The 15633-nt window shown below is 40.8% G+C and overlaps 2 protein-coding genes across 5 annotated transcripts in view; one reads left to right on the top strand and one right to left on the bottom strand.

The window, feature by feature from the left end:
• The window catches only part of HABP2 (hyaluronan binding protein 2), a 44470-nt gene extending 29876 nt beyond the window's left edge, over window positions 1-14594 (top strand). Inside the window, exons 8-14 of one of the 3 annotated variants that reach the window (XM_084846182.1) lie at window positions 200-294; window positions 1453-1708; window positions 2781-2923; window positions 4172-4306; window positions 8603-8748; window positions 10838-11040; window positions 12299-14594. In XM_084846182.1, coding sequence (XP_084702308.1) covers window positions 200-294; window positions 1453-1708; window positions 2781-2923; window positions 4172-4306; window positions 8603-8748; window positions 10838-11014 — 952 coding nt within the window. In that variant the 3' untranslated portion in view covers window positions 11015-11040; window positions 12299-14594. Of the gene's footprint in view, window positions 1-199; window positions 295-1452; window positions 1709-2780; window positions 2924-4171; window positions 4307-8602; window positions 8749-10837; window positions 11541-12298 lie in introns of those variants that run through there. The other 2 variants (XM_084846183.1, XM_084846181.1) reach the window with 2 other exon arrangements.
• Window positions 12257-15633, bottom strand: part of NRAP (nebulin related anchoring protein) — an 89523-nt gene continuing 86146 nt past the window's right edge. For both annotated transcript variants that reach the window (XM_084846178.1, XM_084846179.1), the window contains exons 41-42: window positions 14344-14496; window positions 12257-12358 (exon numbers count right to left, since the gene is read on the bottom strand). In XM_084846178.1, coding sequence (XP_084702304.1) covers window positions 12257-12358; window positions 14344-14496 — 255 coding nt within the window. The remainder of the gene's footprint in view (window positions 12359-14343; window positions 14497-15633) is intronic.

Below are 15633 nucleotides of genomic sequence, written 5' to 3'. Positions count from 1 at the left end.
ATAATAATAATGATGATGATGATGATGCGCATGCCATCCCCTCAGGCACAATTATTGCTTAGGGAAAGTCTATAAATGTTTGTATGCTCTAGTGTGAACACTATTCAGTTTGCTGTCTTTCAGTTCTTCAATTAGTAATTTCTTTTCTTGAATAATTATGGCCTTCTGACTAGTGAATTTTGAAACCTCCCTCCTTCAGGAATCCAGATGGTGATGAAAAGCCTTGGTGCTTTGTCAATGTGAATAACAAATTGAAATGGGACTTCTGTGATATCTCCCCATGCTCAACAACAGGTGGAGTAGATAATAATATGGAGCGTATTAAAGTTGAAAAGTGTAGCAGTAATTCAGATTGGCAGTCATTGTGAATTTCATGCCATCTATCTACCTCTAGAATACAGCCCACAAAATTATAGTGACTCTAGCATGTTTTTTTTAAATAGTGTTCTTGAAGCTCTGCCCAAGAGTTTAGTAATATTATAGGATTATTTGTTATTTGTAGAGCACTGAGAAGTGTGCCAAACAAATAACAGGTCTTGGGATATCTATTGTCAGGAGACATCAGCAGAAATGAATATGAAATAGTACAGCAGAAAACAAACCATTCACAGAATGAAGGAATAATATTCTACATGAGTCTTTCAGGGATTAGACTCGTGCTTTGGAAGGAACATTTGATGCTGTAAAGTTCAGTTTCTGAGGGGAGTTATTTCAGGGTTCAAAGGTATCTTTAGGAACATAGAAAGAAGGAATTGGTTCCATCTGAGCCATAATCACATGGGTACAAGAATATGGTCAAGTATGCTGTAGTTTCATATTTAGATACTGCTGTAGTTGTTTCAGGATTGATGGTTTTCTAGGTAATAATTTGTAAGATTTTCTTAAAAATTAAAACCAGGTTTTCTAGTTGATATATTATAGTGTAGTATCCAAGTGTTAGAGCTAATTATGTTGTGCTAGCACAAACGAGTGTTTGCACAATGTAACTCGTACATGCTAATGCAACAGGAAAAAGTGGTGATTTACTACCGAAACTTGGCAGTGTGCACATCATCGCCGTTTTTCCTCATTGCACTAGCAAGCACTAATTATGTTGTGCAAGCATTGTTTTATCCTAGTGCACTAATGCTGGGACACCATTGAATATTACCCATAGCACTTTCAGTTAAAATTCACCAACATGACAGTTATTTCTCCAATTGTCTTGCCAACCGTTCAGTTATATGGCTATTCTGTGCTGTAGCATCACTCTAAGCCCAGCTTCTTAAAGAGTCCATATGTGACTGTCTATGTGGCCCACCGGTCTCTTCCCCGATAGACTAAATCAGAAATGAAGGAAGGATTTGCTAATGAGTAGTTAGGTCAAATGAGGTTAGATGGGGTGAGAGGCTTTGTAAGAAATAGAATGCCACTATAACATTTCCAGGTCTGGTTGTCTCCTTTGTATTGCAGCAGAGTCCTCTAGGAATACAGCCATCTCCATCAAGAATCCTGTAGCAGATAGCATACCCAGTACATGTGGAAAACCAGAGACAGTAAGACCATTCAAGAGAATCTATGGTGGTACCAAGACAACTGCTGGCAAACATCCATGGCAAGCTTCACTTCAGAGGAAAATTTCAGGGGGCCTGTTTTTGCCAAAGGGACATTATTGTGGAGGAATACTGATTGAGTCTTGCTGGGTTCTCACTGCTGCACACTGTGTTATGTAAGCATACCTGCTGTATTCAGTTGCTGCTGCATGTGGTACATTACAGTAAGGAAAAATAACTTGCCCAAACCACAGAGATCTGAGGTGATTAGTCGACTTGCACCATTTTGTAGCCTCACTCAGTGCCAGTTTTGCCTTTATGTGCGTGAGATGTTAAGTTTTTTTTTTATTACAGATGAAAATATATGTATTCTTATTGATGTAGATTATGCAGACATGTTCCTGTTAGGTAGATACGTCATCTGTATTATACTTTTCATGTTATAATTGCCATGTTAGAGTGGCTCTACATGATTTTGTTCCTATAGGCTAGTAAAGACAAAGATTCAAGTTGGTGCCAAAGCTTGCTGATGTATGGAAATTTGTGCTATCAATTACAATCACTTGGTAAGGAGTTGTTATGTGTGTGTTGTGTGCCCAATAATGTATGATGTATGGGAGTTGATTATACCATTCTATTCACCCTGTCATTTTGCACAGAATTGATTCTGTGAAAAAAGACTCATGTTTTGCAACAGAAAAATGAGTTTTCAAAGTATTCCTTTAGGCAGGGCCAGCTGTACCAGTAGGCAGAATGAGGTGACTGCCTCAGGCAGCAGATACTGGGAGGAGGGGAGCAGTGGTGAGGTGTTAGAAGACAGAGCTGTGTGTGCCATGCAACCTGCCCTGCATCTTCTAACCTAGCCTGAAGTAAGATTCAACTGCCAGTCTGGCCAGGTTTTGTACACAGAATGGGAGGAACTGCCATCTTGTACATCAAGTGGGGAAGGCCTCAGTGAGGCAATTCACCCCAGGCAGCAAAATGTCTCGGGGCAGCCCTGCCTTTAAGTTCTATTACTTTATTATTTGGGAATCTATATAGCTGCACACCTTACTGCTGTCTGCTTGAGGCAGTTGTAAGTTGTAACTGAGGCTGATATTCTTCTTTCATGTGAGTTAATCTAGTAGGTATATTTTCCCACGACAGTGAATTTCAGTACAGGTGCTGAAGGCCTTTGAGGTCTCTTGCAGTTCTATCATTATGACTGATTGTTCTTTGGGGATGTGTGTTTTTTTTCCCCCTTCATAGGACAGAAGCACACACCCTCCAAGTGTCCCTTGGAAAACAAGATCTCAGTAAGAAAGAGTATCACCAACAGACATTTGATGTAGAAAAGATAATAAAACATGGACACTATACAGAACGGGAGGACATCCCATTCAATGACATTGGCAAGTTCCCGGTTCCGTGACATGTGTTGCTTACAAACTTTCACATCATTACCAGTGAGGATCAAAGGAGGCAAACAGTAGGCATTAGCTCAATGCAGGCTAAATATCAGGGAGAAAATATTATTACAGAGTTAAAATATTATTACTGAATTACAAACAATTCAGAGAGATGGGAAACTTATCTTCAGAAAATTTAGAAAACAGGTTTATTTAGTATTTCATACATTTATATCACACTTTCTAATTGTTAAAAAAAATCTGAAGTGGCAAGTCCCTTAGGGATACTTTTGCTGATTTAAGCATACCCATCAAGCATACCCACCATGCTGATTTAAGCATACCCACCATGAAGCAATGGATTGGATTGAGAAGCTTACAAATGCTTAGCTCTCTCCCATTGAAATCAGTGGGTTGGATCCATTGATTTAGGCATATGCAGCTGGGCTAATGGAAGTGGACTTGCCCACACCCTCCCTACCACAGCTCCTCCAGCCCCCTGAAAATGCTACACAGAGGGTTAGGGAACCTGGTCAATGGATGAGCTGTGGTGTGTGTGGGGAGGGGGATTTCTGAAAATCAGGCTGAGACACCTTCCATGAATGGACCCCATCCATCAGTGGAAAGCAGATCCTGTATCCAACCTAATGAAACTTAGTAGTGCTTCAGTTTGATTGAGTAAGTCTCCTGCAATGTTAGTAAATAGATCTTGTTGGTTGTTTCGTTTGCTTTGCATGAAATTGACTGAGAGATATTCCCCACATAGGACAGGCAGTTCCAGTTAAGGTTCTTACTTAACCCTTTCCTTTCCTGCTGTTTGTTAGGTCAAAAGCACCTCTCCCCCTGCCCCCCCCCCCAATAATTCACCAGTCACTTTGTCATCCATAGGAGAAAACAGATGATAATTCAGTTATCTTTTCCACCACAGGGAGAAAAGCAAAATCAACATCACAACAGGAAAGGGTTAAGCTGTAATTCTTTCTGCCAGTTGTCTGCCTCCTGTCTTACCTCCTGCAGTTGCCTTTTTCATATATCTCTATCTCTGTCTGTCTGTCTGTCTGGAAGAAGAATCGTAATTGTTTCACATGTAGCTTGCTGACCCTGAGAAAGTAATAGAAAAGTGAAGGTCTCACAAGTATTCAAATCTTAAATTTAAGAATTTTCACTTCTTGCATTAAACTGCTTGATACAATATAGAATGAATATGTAATCAATAATATCTGACAATATTGTTTTCCATTCTGTCTACAGCTTTGCTGAAGTTAAAACCAAACAATGGCCACTGTGCAGTAGAAACAAAATACGTCAAACCTGTGTGCTTGCCTGATTCAACATTTCCTGATGACACAGAATGCTACATATCAGGTTGGGGAGAGACTGAAACAGGTGAGCTGGTAGTGGTTAGTGCAATAAATTATAGTTAATACAGTGGTAGATCCTGTATTAATATTTAGATTACATCCCCTCCTCTCAATTTACCCTTTGCTAAAAGCCCTCTGCTGCTCCAGATAGGACTATCTTCACTGCTTCTTAACTGGAGTATAATTCCCATACTCAAGTAGCTTCTTGTTCCATATTTTGCAAGATCCTGCAAGTGATGAGAATATGAAGAAACTGAGTTCCAGCTGACATAGTCTTTTTTGATGTGACCAATTCACCCCAAGGAACTTTTAACCTTGTCATTTTTATGTGATGATGGTGTTGTTTGAATGTGTGCTCATGTGCTTAGAGCTATTTACATTCATGGGGTGGTGAGAGTAATGACTATTCTAGAGTTAATTTTAGTCTTCAGGTACTGTCTCACTCTCTGGCATGGTAAAAGTCAGATCTCACAATTCAAACTTAGTTTATAGTATATTTACCACATCAATAATGATTGTGTATATTGAGCCAAGGCCTTTCTAAATCATAAAGAGGTGATTTAAAAAAAAAACTAAGATAGCAATCCTGTGGCCCCTAGACAGCATCTGGGGTGCCGTAGGAAGCTGTGCATCACCTCCTCCACATCCATAGACAGAGCTACAAGCATGGAGAAGGAGATGCAACCATAGATCTTCTGTTCCCCACCCCCTCCCAGCTGCTGCGATCTCGTCAGAAAAGCCAGGAAAGGGCGTGCTGGTGAGCAGGGAAGGATTGGGGAGAGGCGAGACCAGGATATGCAATATCCTATGGGCTCTCCCGTCCCCTCCCCACCCACCAAAAAGGTAAGTTAGCTAGATGGGCTCAGAGACTCATCCAGCTACTTTTAAAATTTTAAACAGAGGCAAAATCACTTCTGTCTACCTTTTGCTCTGCTTGGCTCTTGCCGGCAGGACATAGCATAGATGGAGTGCTCCAAACTTGGAACCCTTCGTCTATCAGAAGTGCAACCTGTAGGGGTGTGCCCTAAATATTTTACATCATGGTGAAGAGACCTGTAACATTTATGGAGTGGTGGGACCAGTTGGGAAGTCTTCTCAGTGTTTAATTCCATGTTTAATTTCTGTCCAATATCAACATCTGAAAGAACTAGCAGCAGATGCTGGCTATGGATAGTAGTGATTGGCTGAAGTCAATCACAAACCTTCCTATCCCCCCTCACTCCTCAATTTCTATAGCACTTTTGCAGAAAGTTTAACTATATAAAGGAACTATATCTCAGCCTTTCCCAACCTGCTGCCCTCCAGATGTGTTGAACTATAACTCCCAACATCTTCCAGCCAGGGAAGGCTGTATAAAGGTATACTTTCAGTTACCAAATAAATGTAGCATAGGAGAGGCAGGAAAGGTCATTATTTATTTAATTTAAATATGTTTATGTTTAGGGTACAAAACCCTTTCAAAGAAGCTCCTTCATTATGAATAATGGGGCAACTCCACATATGGCCATGCTGAACTGGGAACTGGAAGTTTCACTACAGCTTCATTGACTCTGGGACCTCTTGGTTGAACCAGTCTTTAGTTCACTGTTATGTATGTCCGTTGTGTAAATTACCAAGCCAGTCTCACACAATGAGAGTGAGAAAACCACTGTGAAATCTACTTTAATGTTACATCTGTATACACTCTCACAATAAGAGACATTTCAGAGTGATATCATAGGATACTGTGCTGGGATAGTTCCCACCCATCAGAAGCTGCATAACTTCAGGACTTATTGTTTCTAGAAGTATATAGACATCCATTTAAGCTTTTACACATTTAAATCAAATACTGATCATTCTTGTCTGTTCTCCCAAATTCCTGGCTGTAGGTAAAATGACTAATTTTACAACTTTCACAGGTGAGAAGGGACTGCAAAGGTCCCTTTTGCCAAGCAAAGCCACCACCAACCACCACTCATTATTCCTGCAGAACAAGTCAATCAATTGGGATACACGGCAGATAATGAATTCAGAACCTACACCATGTATTTCAAAATGAAGTATTTTTTTAAATGAACTTTGGCTGAAAATTCAGGATGTGCAAATCTGTTTGGAGTAAAAGAAGAAACAATATTTAGGCCAAATCTGCCTCCAAACTCCTTGTCCCCATTTCTGTCACATGCCACTCATCGTCTTGACTTAATTAAAAAAATCAAAACAGAGTGAATGAGTCTATATGCTTCCATTTACAGATTCTGAGCCATAACTAGGAAAGAAACCCAGCAACTGTGACAGTATTTTCCAGTCTATTGGTTTGGATAAGTTTTTGAAAAGCAGCATCTGGATCTCTGGATGCATATTGAAACTGAACTGCCAAATCTATTCAAGTTCAGCTAAACCTCTGTGACATCCTGCAAGTTCCTTGGAAGGAAGAAATCATTCTTGTGCTTAAAAATAAGATAATGAGAGCTTTCTGAAAAATGCATTTTCCCCACTTTTCACTTAATGAGTTGCTGTAAAATTGCAGCTGGACAATATGTCAATCATGTTCCCAAAAGCACCCTGATGTTTTATGAGCAATATAATCCAATATGAAGTGTATACATCTTTTGATATAATTCATATTGAAAGTAACAAGCATCTGGTATGCAGATTTGGTAGCTTATGTGCTGATGATATGAGTTAATAAAACATCATTCTTCTGTGACCCAGTCACCATTACAAACTAGCACATTCACAGTCCACAGTGTACATATCTTGTCCAAGAGTGAGTGGATGATTATCTGTTCTGATGCCAGAATGGCTCTGATTTTTAAAAAAAATATTTTGTTTGTATATCCTGACCTTTTCCAAAGACACTCAGATTAGCCGCTTAGCCTCGCAGGAACCCTGTGAATTAGTTTAAACATGGAGTTGGTCATATGCCCTTTCCTTCCCAGTGAATTTCATAGCTGAGCAACGATCTGAACCTGTGTTTCACACATGCAAGTCCAACAAATCCATTATATCAAACTGGCTCTTTGATGTCACAAGGAGCCTGAACAACCAACAGGAACTGAAAGACCTTAGAAGTCAAATTTCTAATTTTAACATGGAAAAACTGAACCATATAAATATGTGATTGAATCCAAAGCTTCCATTCCATGAACTGAAAGGAGAGTTCCACCCATGGAATGACCTTAGAAGACCTTATTCCTTGAACAGAAACTCCTTTGAATCCAGTCCATTACCTTCATGGCATGGGCCTTCAAGTGACACCTTGTGATACACATAGCTAGAGTAGTTTCAGAGTTCTTTGATAAAAGAAGAAAGGCAACACCCGCATAGCATGTGATACCAAGAAAATATCTTCAGGAATGGGATGCATGAATTTTCTCTATTTCCATAGACATTTTCAACTATCCATGAGATAACATACGTTCAATACATCTATCTGCAAAGGCAGATAGGCATATATGGTTTTTTACAGTGCAGCGCCTAATCATTACTACATGCTACGATAGATAGATAGATAGATAGATAGATAGATAGATAGATAGGGAGATAGGGAGATAGGGAGATGATAGAGTTTGATTGTATATCATGTTCCCCATTCAAAAGCACAGCCATCCCTCAAATGCAGATCTCTTAATAGGCTTAATTGTGCATCATCTTGGACATCCAGCTGCTGCCACTTTGCTTTTTTGTGGATCCAGTGACATGTTGCCTGTTTAGTACATTTATCTGCGACAGCAAGTATGCTATTAAATTTGGGCTGTGGAGATAGTTTGCGAGCCTAACAGAGACAGACCAGTAAGAAAGACAAAATTGTATTGATGGGTCCCATTTTAAAATACTTGGTGCTTTTGGTGTAATGAACCAGAAATAGCTTTAACAGATGTCAGGCTTTGGTTCAGTTCCAGTTTGACTTGCTTTTGCCTTTGAAAGTCTAACAAATAGAATATTCCTGGAACAATGAACATCTTGCAAATTTAATAAAATGCATGTTTTCAAAGTCAAAATGTCATTGAGATGCCCAAGTCCTATGCAAAAGTAACATAAATTCAGTTTCAAAAGCCATTTTTTTTACCTGGAAAGTGTTTCTCGCCCTTGTTCATTTCCTAACCCTACTCTATCATAATTCAGGCAAAGGTTTAGTTACATTCAGTATATAATTTTTACCTTCCTACTGACAGCCATGTTTTAGACACTACCAAAGTTCAATGATCCCATATAATGGAGAGAAAAAAATAACACAAGATTTTATTTTATTTTAATGTAATGTAATGTAATGTAATTTATTTTAATTAATTTATTTATTGGGAATAGTTTCTTCATTTTTCTGGCATTCATCCTGTAGGTGAATCATCTCATCAGCTGTTAGATGCCAGAGTAAAGCTGATTTCCCAGATGCGGTGTAACGCACCAAGTGCACATAATAACAGACTGGATGAAAGCATGCTTTGTGCAGGAAATCTTCAGAGAACAAGAGCTGATACTTGTCAGGTCTGTTGCTTTTTCGGTATTTGAACACTAATTTCTCTTTTAACAAAATGTAAATAGGCTATGCAGAGTAATGTCTGGCAGGGTACTACACATGTATCTGCTTATTGTATCAGATACACTACAACAACCTCCTTCCTTTCAACATGATGCAAGGGGCACGTCCTTCAAACTAACCGGTTTTTCTCATGACAGGCAAGCCTATGGGAGTGTAAGCCATGGAAACTTGGGAGTTTCATCATTTGACAAGGTTTTTCCCAACACATCTTATTTACATGATCCACATCTCCCTTTTTCCAAAACCACCCAACGTTTTTCACCAGGTATAGGTCCTTTATGCTCAGTGCTGGCTCCAAGGTTTTTGAGGGCCCTTGGGCAAGACATCCTCAATGGGTCCCCTCTCCCACTGAGTCTACCTTTCTCCACCACTGTCACTAGCTGCTATTGGTCCTCCACCTCTTTCTCATAGTTGCTACCACTTGCTTGCTTCATAGGCAGAGAACCTGTGAGCAAGTAGGCTGCACCATCTACTGCTCCTCTTCCTCACTACCACCATTGTCTGGAACAGAAAGAGAAGCAGGTGAACAAACAAGTTGCAATACTGAAGAGAAGGAGCAGCTCCAGGAAGCTTTTGTTACTGGGCCCACAGCAGGTGCCCAACCTTGCCTACCCTTGGCTGGTTATCTGACGTAGCTGTGGTATTTAAATAGATGCTTTATTTACTGATTTATCAGACTTCTACCCTATATTATCAAAACAGCTCAAAGCAGCTTACAAACAAAATCATTATGCAAGCTAATAACATCAGAAAATATAATATATCAAGTAAATCGAATATATCCCAGGACATTTTGAGGGGAGGGGCAGAAAGAGGAGGGAAAAAGAAGATGCTCAAGACTCAAATTTAGCAGGGCAGCCATGGAGGTGAGGTCTGCCATATGAACAGAATGGCCATGAAATAACTCCCTGCCCCACCCGGGTTGCTGAATGAATGGAAACTTACAATACCACCTAGGACTCCCTGCAATATGTAAGGCTTGCCACACCACAGACATACTTCATTATGGTGGGCATTCTGCTACTAATAAAACAACACTGACAGCGCAATCCTGTATCTATGAATCTATTCAAAAGAAAATTCTATTGATTCAATGGAGTTTACTCCCAGGAAACTGGGTATAGGATTGCAGCCCAAGTGAAGTTATATTATACTGAAATGGTGATAATGGCAGAAGAGGAGAATCCAAGGCCAGAGATTGTATGCCACCAGCTTCTAAAGAAGCTGCCAATGGCCTGCATCAGGGGAAGGCAACATGGCACCCACGGGCACCAGTGTGCCCTTGGACACCTTTCTTGGTGCCTGCCTACTTTTTTTAAAAGAATAACACATTTTATTACTGGCTGCTGGGATTGCTTCAAAGCAAAGTAAGGGCCTCTAGCTGCTCCCATATTTTCCCATGAATGCCTCTAGGCCACATGTGGGGCTCAGAGACATTCTTAAGAAATGAAGATGGCACCCATTTTGTGGTGGTACCTAACCTAAGACAGTTTCTCAAATTTCCAAAAAGGTTGCCTACCCCTGGCCTAAGTCCATCTGGGATGGTCCCTCTCCCATCTTCCCAGGTACACTGAGGGAAAGCCAGAAGGAAGCTCATGGCAAATCTTCTGAAGAGACCACAAATGGCCTGGTCTCCTTTTTAATATTTTCTAACATTTATTTTTTGGTTTAGTATTTTAAATTGTAAACCACCTTGGCAATATAAATGCAATAAATACATACAAGCGCGCGCGCGCGCGCACACACACACACACACACACATGTATGCAGAATAAAAATGCTGCTCCACCAAATCATAGTATGATTATTCCGATTCACATCTATGATCCAAAACTGGCCTTGATGGTTTGTGGGTTCCATTTTAACGATGCAGTTCTGCATCTGGTACTTTTCATTTCAGGACTGTTCATAGCTTTACTAAGTCTGCTGTATCTCTGTAATAAAAGTACTGATAAATTATAAATCTTCTGACTTCCATTGCTGGTTAACATTTTTGATAGTGAAATTAAATGCTTTATTTTTATTTCTTACTAGGGAGATTCCGGGGGTCCTCTAACTTGTGTTAAAAATGGCTCTTATTATGTGTATGGAATTGTGAGCTGGGGAGACCAATGTGGATTAAGAAATAAACCAGGAGTTTATACCCGTGTGACAAGATTTCTCAACTGGATTAGTACAAAAATTCAACATGAGTCCAGGTTGAACAACTAAGAAATACCTTCTAGAAATGAAGAAAGGTAAACCTAAGACTCATCGATGCATCTTCCTAACAATTCCAGATAAGGAAGATATTTATTGATATGTTTTTGTCATTGAGTCCGCAACCCTATATGCACTTACTTTGGAGTAAGTCCCATTGAACTCAATAGGACTTACTTCTGAGAAGCCATGTATAGGATTGCACTCTACCCATTTATCTGGGAGTAACCTCATTGAACTCAATGAAACTTACATTTGAGTAGACATTGTGCTGAACAACTATATTCAAAAACAATTGTTAAGTACTATGAATTTCAAGTTCCACTGGATAAATAAAAATGTGCCATGCTTAATTCAAATTGATGTAAATTGTAATGCATTCTCTTGGGTTCTAGTGCACTTGCTTGGTTTTCACCACTTTATAGAATGGCATGTATGACCACATGATCTACAGTAGGAGCAATGTGGCAAATTTTTGTTAATTATATTTTTTTATCCTTCCATGAGTTCAGGGTGCCAAATATAACCCTCATTTTATCCTCATAAATGAGTAAGATTACTTTGGCTGAGACACAGCAACTAGCCCCATGTATCTCAGTGTGTTTCATGGCTATGTTGGGATCTGAACCTGGGACTGCCTAGTCCAAATCTACCACTCTAGCTTCAAAAACTATATGTAACTATTATATCTCATTCATGCATGCGCCCTCACACACTCAGTGGCGCATTATAAGTCACTTACAACTTCACAATCTCATATCCCCTTTTGTTCCACACCGTCAACCACTGAAGGATGCTAAACTTAAATTATCAATGTTCAACTACAAAGGAATTCAGGAAATGAAGGAAAGTTGATTCGCATCAATTGTGCCCATAAACCAAGCAAATATCATTAAAACGCTGCAGAATTATTATGGAAAGTGATTCTGCTGCTTTATTTTCAGTACAAATACTTTTACTTTCAGCAAATCATGGTTCATTCAGTTTTAGTACAAAGCTGAGCCTGCCAGTCATCTAGTACTAATCCCATTTGCCATCATAAATAAATAAAGTTCCATAATACATACACTTAAAATCACGTACAGTATCCATGCAAAAATATAAAGATCAATATTAAATTACTTGTGTAGGGTTAGTTTCTCTCCCCTTTTAATAAACAAAATGGCTTTTTGGTGTCATCCTCTATGCTACATGACTTGCAGAGCAAGCTGAAAAACGTATGCATTTTCCTCTGACAGATGTCCTTGTTTCAGTTCATTTCTTGATTAGCTGCATTTTTCTCCGCTTGACTTGCAGAATTTCTGCAGCATCGGGGTTGATTCTTACTTGTTGGGATCCTTCTCTGGCTGTCTGTTCCTGCCAACCAAAATAGATTCTGAATATCAGCTACTGAAGAAGACTATTATGAAATTCCCATTTATAACAATTATAATTAAAAATGCCTCATCTGGTTTTTTAAATAGCAAAATATCAGTTAACAAAAGATTATGCTAAGCCGTCTTTCTGTAGCTGGATACTTTTTACAGCTTGTCCATTGTCCTAAATATACCGAGAGGGCAGATTCACTTCTCAGATATTTTAGCTTTCTCCCTGCATGATAGTTATCCATACATCTCTGTTAGTATCAAAGCAATTTTGGAAATGCTTTAGGTTGCATTCTTATGACCTATAGACAGAAAAAAAGTCCTACAACTCCTAGCATGCCCTAGCCAGCTGGAAGTTGTAGAACTTCTTTTGGACTAAATATGTCCAAATATAGGACTGCACCCTGAACTGCTGATTTAGAGAGCAATCCTAACCCCTGCCAAAGCCTGGCTGAGAGGGGTTAGGATGGGGTGGAAAAAATGTTGCTTTGCCATTTCAGGGGTGGCCATGGATCCACCAGATACATTGCCCCCCTTGCTTTCCTGACATGCCCTTGGATCTGGCCCCTTAACTATGGCAGCCTGAAGCTGATGCAGTTAATTTGAAGCTGGTGCAGCAAGCCAGCAGGGCTTGGGAAGTGGCAAGTTGTCCACATGCAACGCCCCTCCCCCACATAGCAATGCTCTGGCCAGCTCCTTTAAGTGGCTTTACAGCAGGTGCTGGACCAGCAGGCACAATGACCATCATGCCTTATTCAGTTCTAAACATAGAGCTCATAATCAGTTCTTCAGCTGCTGTGTGAGCCTAGCTTTGCAACCTGAACGGCATACACCAGCAGATCCAATGGCTCACCAGCATTTTTGCCCCTCCAATCATGCTTCAGTAGGCTACCTATTTTTAAAGAAACACATGAATATCCATGTGTTTATCCATTCATTGTTGCCTTGTAAACTTTTTTTTTTAGTACAAAACTTTGGGGTTTGGGGAAAGGTTTCTTGATGACAACACAGCAAACTAGCCAGTTAGCAATGTCCACAGCCAGCTTCTGCTGTAAGCTTGCAGATTCATTTCTTCTTTTTCCAGAGCTCGACCCTAGAGATGGGAATGTGTGTTTGGACTGGGAATGGTGCGGGTGGCCGATTCCATCCAGAAATCTGGCGGAACCCCCCACGGCCCACACCTCCGAGCCCCACTCGCCGAGCCCCTGTCCCTGCACGCCCCCTGCCTGTGATCGGCGAGTGGCCTGCATTCCCCGCAGTGGCCTCATCAAGCTCCATTGTTGCCATTTTTTGAAAAATAAAATGTTGATCACAAAAATGTGCAAAATGCACTTTTTTGCGAATGCACGTATTCACGCATCTGCAAATATGTGCATCTGCAGAAATGTGCATTTTTGCGCATCACAAAAATATGCGCATTTTTGTGATCGCCATTTTATTTTTCAAAAAATGGTGACAGTGGAGCTCGACAAGGCCGCCAGGGTGGGTGCAGGCTTCACTCTGACCGTGGGAGGGGCTCAAGCATGGTCCAGGGACCAGCAGGCAGGGGCAGGGGCTGGGCGAGTGCCTGGAGAACCCAGATGGGGAGGGGTTCGCACATCCCTAGTTTGGATTGATCATGCAGGGTGAGTGGGGACTTCTGGAGCAGTCCCACTGCTGTGACATGTGTGAACAATAGTTAGGGTGGTTTTTTACCGAAAACTATTTGTGCCTGATCTATGTATACATTTTCACTTGTGTCCTGGCAAGGGAGTTTATGTTGCTAGATATATGAAGAAGAAGTAGAAGAAGAAGAAGAAGACGATGACGATGACGACGACGATGACAACTTGGTCTTTGAGCCTTTGCTTTCCTAATGCTTCCTGTGCACTGCAGATACGACTTAGTTCCAAAAGAAGAGTGAAAAATAAGCATTCCACTTTGCATTTGAGGTTCTGCATCATGGGTGCATGGAAAAAAAGTGGTTCATTCACTTACAGTTTCCGGATCATACTGATCCAAAGTCCCTGGAGGTTCCAATCCCTGAGCATATGCCAGCTCAGCAGCCCTTCTGGCCATTTCCACTTTGTAAGAACCTGGAGGGGTCCAGCCAATGCCTTTGATCCAGTTCAAATCGGATTTGTACTTGACCTGCAAAATTGATACAAAATTAATTGCAAGGTTCTTTCCAAGAACATACACATGACACCCTTCAAATCAGATGGAAAGTAAACTGCATAGACAACACACAGCCTTGGCTTTCAGTTTCCCTCATTGACAAGAAATTACTCACTTTCTGAAAAATTATTCTATAATACCAAAAGTTATGAAGCAAGACGGGAATGGCAGCATGTAGACAAGGCGGAATATTCTACATGTTACTATATGTCAACATTTTGGAGAGTCTCTCCTTTGTCTTCTTTTTATAAACTGAATATTGAATATCTTTTCATTGAGAAAATGTTGGGAACAGGGTGACAGCGACTGCTGAAACCCCAGAAACCATAAGAGTTCTACTAGACACCGAAGTAACAGTGAAATATCCATGGTCAGTGTATCTTCAGTCTTTTCTCTAGAGCCCCTAGTTCCAATTAGGGCTGAGATGAAATGGCTCTCCAAGTTCACAGCACTATTTGAAAAGAGGCATTTGCCATTTCTCCAGGTTTTTCAAGGGATGGCAAAATGGGCAGGGGTGGCTTCTCACCTTTAGCAGCAGCTCTTCTCTTTTCCCTCTTTTTTTCCTTTGTTGCTGCCACAGCAAAAAGGAAAAATTCTTTTTCCACTGGCCCATGCACCGCCATTTTCTTTTACCCAGACTGCCCAAAGACAGCATGATTTCAGGTCATTGTAGGGGGTGGGGGAGGGAGGGAAATAGCTGCCAGCACAAAAATATGGCAGTTCCTTACCAGTATCTTTCAGTCTTTCCCTAGAGCAGGGGTGAACAACATGAGGCTCGAAGGCCGCATCCACATACACCCACCCAGCTGATAGTGTGGCCCCTCTGCACCACCACTACTACCTCAGAAGCATCCCAGTAGCATTAAGGGAGTGCAATTTTGCTGCAAAACAATCCCTTTTTGCCCACTGCTGCACTGCCAAATTTCAGCAGCAACTTTGCTGGTGCAGCCACAGCAGCACGGTGTGGCCCCCGGCGGGTTCTGGGGGGTGATAATTGGCCCCGGACCCCAGAACTTGCCCATCCGTGCTTTAGAGCTTCTGGCTCCAACCACAGCCCCACATACTCTGTGTCCTGTGCTTTTTCCACTTAATTACTTGGTTACCTTTTGA

Source organism: Heloderma suspectum, chromosome 3 (genome assembly GCF_057233095.1).
Source record: "Heloderma suspectum isolate Gila_16-S chromosome 3, 16-S_ref, whole genome shotgun sequence".
NCBI lineage: Eukaryota > Metazoa > Chordata > Lepidosauria > Squamata > Helodermatidae > Heloderma > Heloderma suspectum.
Note: the sequence above shows the minus strand (reverse complement) of the source record. Positions and strands in the feature narration are given on the sequence as shown.